The 8,199-nt window shown below is 39.5% G+C and overlaps 1 protein-coding gene across 1 annotated transcript; it reads right to left on the minus strand.

Annotated features, from left to right (window-relative positions):
- Positions 1–218: 218 nt before the first annotated feature.
- On the minus strand, positions 219–5,636 carry LOC106942229 (uncharacterized). The gene is made up of 3 exons (XM_015025460.1): positions 1,900–5,636; positions 953–1,015; positions 219–860 (listed from the first exon to the last, which is right to left on the minus strand). Exons 1-3 carry the CDS (start codon positions 5,492–5,494, stop codon positions 739–741), a joined length of 3,780 nt encoding a protein of 1,259 aa, XP_014880946.1. The 5' UTR covers positions 5,495–5,636; the 3' UTR covers positions 219–738.
- Positions 5,637–8,199: the final 2,563 nt, after the last annotated feature.

The raw sequence follows: 8,199 nt of genomic DNA on the forward strand, positions 1-8,199 counted from the left end.
TTTAATACAGGCATGCATCTGTAAAAGAAAATTGGAATTACATGTTTTAATGTAAATATAGCATGCATGAGCATGATGCACAAACTGTATTCAGAAAGATGGAATTTGAACCCAAGAACTTTTTAGTGAAATAAAACAGCTTGCAAAAGATTCATTTCCTGTCTGTTTAGAAAAACAAATAATTTTCTGTATATGATCCATCAAGCTTTGACAAGTTGTTAGAAAATTGAATAGGTTTAATTGAATGTTAAGCATCACTTTTTATAAGACGCTTTGTACATTGCAAACATTAAGTTGGTCTCCCGCGTGTGTGTGTGTGGTTTCTATTTCAAAAGTATTCCATATAAATCTTTTCATCACATGTGAACAGACAAGAGTTGGTTAGCAAAAAAACAATTTACACAACAAAAAAACAAGACAAGTGGGACTTTTCAAACAACCCAATAGGTTTCTTAGACAAAGACAAAAAGCACTGTAAAAAAAATAGAACACTTCTTGGTACAAAAAACAGTAAAAAAAAAAAAAACAAGCAAATCTTGCCAAACATTTGGCTAATGCACTCATACACAGAATATAAAGTAATCAGATTCAATGTGTAGGCTTTTTAATGTAAAGATGAGGAAGCAGAACTGAGGTCTCTTACAGAGAGATTAAACCTACAACATAGTGTTAATCTACTCCCTGAGTATAGAATATCAACACTGTCGGTAACAAAGTTTAGTAACATTTATGCATCAGTCAATCATCTGTCGATGTGCACGTCTTCTCCTTGTATTTCTTCTGATACTCATGGAAGAGGCTGACATTCTTGGAGACACGGAGTGGCTTGTATTGCTTTGCTTCACTTGGATACCAGGTTCCTGCTAGGAATTTGATACACAATGATTAGTCTCAGTACTTTTGATGTCAAATGTAATTTATATTGAAAAAAAAAAAAGGAGTAATATTTTACCTTTTGGTTTTGCTGCAACTTTCTTACAAAATGTATCTTTTTCTTCTATTGGTTTAAATTTATCTGGAAATAAAAAAAGAGCATACAAATCTTATTTGAGTTACACAGAGAAAAAAATTAAGCAGAGTCTATGTTGAGGGGTTTAAATTTTTCCAATCGACATGGGACAAAGCTATAAAGTTAAAAGTATGCCCTGGTCACAAATTTGATCTAAAGTGAAGATTAAAATTTTGTCAATGAATATCTTGCTTTACAAATTTTTTAAATAAAAAAAAAAAAATCAAAAAGCTATGCTGATGCGGCCAGAGTTGCAGGATTACTAAATTGTCATGTGGGGCCAAACAAAATCATTCCAAAGATCACATATGGGTCCCAGACCATGCTTTGGAAATCCTTGGTTTACAGAATCTAACAGCAATGTAAAACTCAGAAATAGGTATCCCATTTTAATCTTTGTTATAGTGCGCCTCAGGGGGGAGGCTTTTCCTCCAAAAGCCAGCTAGTTGCTGGTATTCATGTGAATAGAACATTTATCAGATTGTTGAGACACATGCTGTGCCAAGTTTCTTCAACAGAAAGTCGCACTGACCCAGTTATTCTCAGACTTTCAGGCAGTAAACACAAATGTAACAGTTTACAGAACAGCAAAACAGAAACTATCTGCTTGCTTTGAAGGGTCTTGGCTGATTTACAAAGTAAAAGTTATATAACTCTGATGAATGTATGAATATAAACCAAGCAAACCCAGCCCATGGGTTTCCTCTGAACAAAATGTCAAGATTATCCACTTGTGCTTCAAAATTAATGTCCCAGATGTATTTTTTAAAAACTATACCAATACTGACATGAGTTAAAAGAATCCAGTATGGCGCGCACACACATTATATATATATATATATATATATATATATACACACACATACAACTTTAAAATAAGTTGTATTTACCTGAAACGGGTTCAGCTGCCTCCTCCGTCTCAGCAGACCCATCTGCCAAGTTAAAGGTGTTTGGCAGGACATTGAACTTCAAGACAATATTGTCATGGACCGGCATCTTGTCACTGGTTTCACCTCCCTGCTGATGTTCAGGTCCCTCGAGGGTGACACTGTAGCACCTCCTCTTTGTGTCTTCACGTGTAAGGCGATCAGCGAGGGCCCTCCTTTTATTCTTCTTCTTCATCTTCTTTAAACTCTGAATGTACTTTTTAGTTCGATCATAGAATCTCAGCTTAGAGGGAATTGTCTGTGCCTGCTCTTTGGTGCTTTCGCTAGAAATTACAGCAGGTAAGCTGGTTTGCCTTTTCAGTTTGTTTTTGTGCCGAAAAAAGCCCGATCCACTCATAGTTGGAATACTGCTCCTCCATTTTTCATAAATAAGCTGTTTGATCGAGTAGTCCCTTGTGGGATCAGCTGGAGTGGAGTCCATTCCCAACGAGTCTAATTTGACAGACAGAACTTCGGGAGGTTTGTGTTTTTCATAAGACATTCTTACTTGAGAAGAAGCCAGGACATCATGTTTTCTGGATGGAGAACTTGTCTCTGGTTGCCCAGCTCCGAACAACATCAATTCTACAGTTTTTCCTTCAGAGGCTGACTCTTGAGCTTCAGAGTTGTGATCTGTATCTGAGGCAACGGGCAGTCTACATTTTTTAGGTTTGCTTAGAGTTGGAAAATATTGGTCAAGACTCCTTTGTCTCTTCTCTGTTTTTATCCTATTAACGACAAAGTTCAAGGATGTCTGGCTGGTGGCGTCACTTACTTGAGTTTTGTTTTCCGAAGGTGATAAAGCCTGGTCGTCAGATGTTAAAGGAGCTTGCTCACAGTTTTCCGTCTGGTTAAACGTCTGAGTTAGCTCATTTGTTTCAATAAAATTGGAAGGATCACATTTGGTTAGCTGTGGATCACTCGACTGCACAGCTCCTGTTGATGGCAGCTTTTCTTGGACATGCTCCAACTCGGATTCTCTCTCCTCGAAGACAAACTCCTGCATCTCTTTTGGAGAGGAAAAATCAGCAGAAAGTTCCCCAGCCTCCTGGCTGCTTACACTAACAGCATTTGACTGGCTGCAGGTCTGAAAAATGGACTCCGATTCTTTATCATGAAAAGAAAAAAGTTGGTCATCAGTGTCGTCAGTCAAATCAATTATCTGACTAAGATTAATGGACAGATGAGGGCCATTCTGAGTAGCAGTTTGACGATTAGCAACCTTCTGGCCGATTAGTAAGCAATCAGGATCAGGTTCAAGGACAGTGGTGCCTTCACTAGCATTTTGTGTGTCTCTGCATTGGCATTTGGAGGAGAGGTTGCCTAATCCTGAGTTCATTTCTATAAATCTTGCAAGGCAGCAAATCTCTTTTAGTCTCCGATTGTCTGAAGATTTCTTTGGTTTGGGATCATTTTTTGTGAAATTCATATCTTCAGATCCCCCTCTCTGCTCAGAGCTACTTGCATCAGTTTCTTTTCCACAGTTAGAGCTTTGATTCTTGTCTTTCTGCCCTTGCTCAAAGATGACTTTTGCTTCCTCTGGAGGCAAAACCTCTATTTTAAACAAGTAGCTCATGTCACAGGAATCTTTCCACGACTCCTGTGGGGAAGCCGTAAGGTCCTGGGGGGTTTCACTTTCTTCTGTCATGTCAACTGCTTCACACTCTGTTAGAGGCAAAACTTTGTTTACCGACTCACTGGCAGCTTGTTCAGGAACGTTTTCGAAAGTCTCAAAGTCGTCGGTTGTGGTTTCGTCCACATAAAGATGTCGCTTCAAAGCCCACGGGAAGCCAAACTCCTTATCTATGTCGTCAAGCTGATCATTGACATTCAACCACAAAGATCTGTAAGGAGTTTCTGAGTAGACCTCACCTTCCTTGAGGATTTTGTACCGTTTAAGTTGGTCCTTAAAGTCAGGGCTTACTTCTGTGAGTATAGAAGTGTCCTGCTTGATGTATGCGTTACAGAATTTTTCTATATCAGAAATAAAACCAATTTCAGAGTCTTTTTTGTAGCCAAGAAGCATTGCTCGAACATTTTTATCCCACATTGTCACAACTATATTGACAAGATTCGACACCTTGGAAGTGCCCGTTTGCTTGGGTTCGGATTCCATCGCCATTATCAATTTGGTCAGATCCTCAGGAGTCCAAGATTTTGTTGGGAGCAGAGAAAGTTCATAAACAGGTGGTGATTGAGGTGAAGCCACTTCAGTTTGTTCTCCAGAACCAGTTTGACTTTCTGACTCTTGTGAAACCATTTCAACAACAGATTCATCATTATCACGCTCTGGTGTTTGAGTCAAACTTTCTGGCTCCGATGCCGCTTTGTTGGTGATCACTTGGTTCTGATTAGATTCCTGGCTTCCAGGTGTAGCCTCACAAATTGTAGTTACATTGGGTGAAATGCTAATTTTTTCTGCATCATCCACAGATTTGCAAGGTTCGGCAGAAGCAGGAGAATTAGGCTCCTCCTGCGACAAGGGAGGAACGACTGCAACAGCTCTTATGCCGGTCTGACCAGACATGGAGGAGGAACAGCTTTCATTTTGTTTGAATGGTGAAGACATTCCAACATCCTTATTTGAATGGCTTACCGCAACGGCTTGAGGCTTGCCTCTCTGCAATAACACCCTCTCATATCCTTGTGATGAGTTACTCTGAGAAACGACAGGAAATCTTTTAGCTACAGTTTCATTGACGGCAACTACCTGGCCACTTCCACCCCCGTTCCCTTGTGAGGAACGGGGGTGGACAACATCTGCCAATGAGTTTTGCTGAAATGATGCATTTAAAATTTGCTGTGCTCTTGACTTAACACTTTGAGGCCAAATCCGTTCAGAGTGGAGCGATAAAGATTGGCTAGCCTTCAAGCTGGGATTTTCGGAATGAGCTACGGTCGCAGTTTGGTTATTTTGATTAGACATTCTGGACGCAATGGAATGATGGGAGGTCTCGTAAGGAGGAGGGGGATCATTTCTTTTTGTAAGAACATTTCTTTCATTCAATAAATTTACATTCCTGAAACTTCTGTAGTTGTTATATGAAGGATTGCACTGAGTTGAAGTTTGCTGATTTGCTTGATGTACAAGCGAAGCATGTGTAGTCTGAGAATTTGAGGATGTACACCAAGTAGCAACATTGTTGTTCTTAAATGTCTGAGAGGTTGCAGTTCCACATTTTGATGTATAGTTTTGAGAGTGTCCACCCTGAGAGAAATTTGGTCTGTGCATTTGATTAGAAGACACGTGATCTTGACCATTATGAACAGCTGCAGCTAGTGCTGTGTTGGCATTGACCGTCTGGTGATACGGAAGTGAGGGAGCAGCAGGGTACGATGAAACGGGTCTGGTCATTCCTCCATTTGCAGCTGGATGAAAAGCCTGCTTGCTCCAGCTGTGTAGAAGATGTGAGGCATTCATGGTCCTATTCATCTGAGCCCCATTATAGGGAACTGTCTGTTTGCAGAGCACCAACATGCTTTGTTGGGTATAGGTGGCGTTTGTGACCGTCGTACTACGCTGACTGTGGTCCACTCCATTTTGATGAGAGTTTTGCATTGGATCTTGCTGAGATATGCCAGTGTTTGTCACAGGAAGATTCTCATTTTGTAATTTGCTTAATCTATGTTGCTGCTGCTGCAATTGCTGCTGTTGCTGCTGCTGCCGCCGTTGCTGCTGCTCCTGCTGCAGTTGCTGCTGCTGCCGCCGTTGCTGCTGCTCCTGCTGCAGTTGCTGCTGCTGCCGCCGTTGCTGCTCCTGCTGCAGTTGCTGCTGCTCCTGCTGCAGTTGCTGCTGCCGCCGTTGCTGCTGCCGCCGTTGCTGCTCCTGTTGCAGTTGCTGCTCCTGCTGCAGTTGCTGCTCCTGTTGCTCTTGCTGCAGTTGCTGCTCCTGCTGCAGTTGCTGCTCCTGCTGCAGTTGCTGCTGTTGGCTAAGAATTATTTGGAAAAGGGCATGATCCTGGAAATGTGAAGCATTTTTCGACTGCGCCTCCAGATAAGCAGCATCAGAGGTCTGCCAATTTGACATTTGTCTGCTAGGGTTTGCTCCATTCTGTGAGGCAAAATCAGTGCCGTGAGACAGTTGTACTCCTCCGTTCCCCGTCACATACTGCTGTGTGGCGTTTGCAGACCAAACTCCCAATGTGCCTATGTATTGTTGGGTAGCAGCTTGTGAGGTTTGAGGTGACTGTCCAATCTGAAGAGTCGGCACATTCACCAACGCGAAGGAATGCATGTTGCTATTTTCTTAAACTTTTCCGGGAGGTAGGCAAGAAGACGTTCCTGAAATGAGACAAAATAGACTTGTTAAATACACAGAAAAAAAATTCTTGTAGATATTTGAATCTGTCGATTAGTGATCAGAAGACCGATATTGAAAATGTAAAAAAAATATAATAATAAATTCTTTAAAATACATCAAAAATGTAAGGCAATTTTCAGTCCATCAGAGGAAGGTTGAACAATTACTGCAATCATTTCATTTTCTGTTGGAAAAGCAACCAAAAAAACAAAAACTCCTATACAACCCACAAAATATTTTTCTCTCTTCTATATTTTCTACAGTGCTTAGAATACATTTTCAGTTAATTGAGCATATTGAAGACTGTGGTGGAAATTCCATAACAAAGGACAGAGGAACCACTCAAAGTGGAGAAAGGTCGACTTTTGTCTTTAGATGCTCTATTTGAAGATAAAAAGCATACGACAACTGTCACCAAACTAGTCAGAGAAGCGGAGCCCAGATGCAAGTTGCACATTTCCCCTTAACCTGCTCACACACATATAAGATATAAGAACAAAAGAAAAACTCAGCCCCCTTCAGTAACAGGAAAACAGCATAGCATATAAAGTTATAATCTTGCGAAACACTTGCTCGAATAAGTTGCACATTATGCTAAACGCTTGCCTGCATGTATAAACCGAGTAAAGGAAACAAGACATAAACACTTAAAATGTTCTAATAAAACATTTAAAACTATTATTTTGGGTCTTCATCTTCCTAAACATAAGTAGCCAAACCCTGCGCATCCTATGATTGTTTTTTTTTTCTTTTTTTCCCTCCACTCTTCCCCCATACCTGAGACCTGAAGCAGCTTTTGGATCACAATAAACTGCATATCTGCCATACTGCATGATAATAGGCAGCTGCTGTAAAAATTCTTCAATGTCTGCTAATGAAGCCTAGCAGTATCAGAAGCAGCAGACTGTGTGCCATTAATACTATTCCAGTGTCAGAAATCTGGATTTATTGAGATAAAAATTTTTACATGTTTGCAGATCTCTAAATTAAAGTACTCTTGAGACTGCCACACTTTCCTACTGGTAGTTCATTGAAAGCAGCAATAAACATCCAGATATATTTAAAAATATATTTAAAAATAATTTGTGGACTTTTGGGAGAAATATTTAAAGTGCGGATGTGTTGATACAAACTGTTTAATATGGGATTCATACATAATTATATTTTATTTTGTTTTTTTAATCCAATTTTTTTGGGATAAGACTAACGTAAATCAAAAAAGATATTCATCCACTTGGATGCTTTATACTTTTATTGCTTTACAAATCAAAAAATTGTCATTTTTTTGACAAAAAAAAAAAGACTATTCTCTTTCTTGTCTTTCAGTTTGAGAGGGCAGCCTAATCCAACCAGATTTATACATGCACCAAATTCCTTCCATGTATGTCGTCTATAGTTGAACTTCAGGAAATGATCAGTGCCTTAGATACCTTTTTGTGCCCATTCTCACCTTGTATTTATATATATATATTTCCCCCCCACCCCCCTGATTTGGTGTTCATGCTGTAGAGGTACTCAGGAATATCTGGGTATCAAACAAATTGCATTAAATTTGATTAGTAAATCTCTCAAGATTGTAGTTATTCCTGTTGCTATCCTTTTCCTACCACACTTTTTCCTTCCATTCAGTTTTCTATAAATATGCTTGGATTCAGCATTCTCAACAATCAGCTTCTATAGCAATGAGCTTTTGTGGTTTACCATCAATGTCTTCTGGATAAACCTTTGAAGGTGTTCTAGTTGATTTAAGTTGTGACACCATGAATTTTCAATATTTAGGTTTTTCAAAAAAATATTTTAGGATGCTGAGAAACTGAATTTTAGCAATCCATATTTAGCCATCTTCATCAAAATTACAAGAATTCAAGGCTTGAAATATTTAACTCAGCGCATAACGAAACTATGGAAGACTAGTTTCATTTTCTGAAATGAGAGAGAAAAAAAGCGTTTTTCTACAATACAAT

This window comes from Poecilia latipinna, unplaced genomic scaffold (assembly GCF_001443285.1).
Source record: "Poecilia latipinna isolate Pla-1442-1.1 unplaced genomic scaffold, P_latipinna-1.0 Scaffold4129, whole genome shotgun sequence".
Lineage (NCBI taxonomy): Eukaryota > Metazoa > Chordata > Actinopteri > Cyprinodontiformes > Poeciliidae > Poecilia > Poecilia latipinna.

Bases quoted from the DNA above. Each gene is read 5' to 3' on its own strand.
- LOC106942229 (XM_015025460.1), bottom strand. From the start codon at position 5,494: ATGCAAAACTCTCATCAAAATGGAGTGGACCACAGTCAGCGTAGTACG. The intron at 1,016-1,899 runs GTAAATACAACT...TTTTATTTCCAG, and splicing joins GGCAGCTGAACCCGTTTCAG to ATAAATTTAAACCAATAGAA. The intron at 861-952 runs GTAAAATATTAC...AATTCCTAGCAG, and splicing joins AGTTGCAGCAAAACCAAAAG to GAACCTGGTATCCAAGTGAA.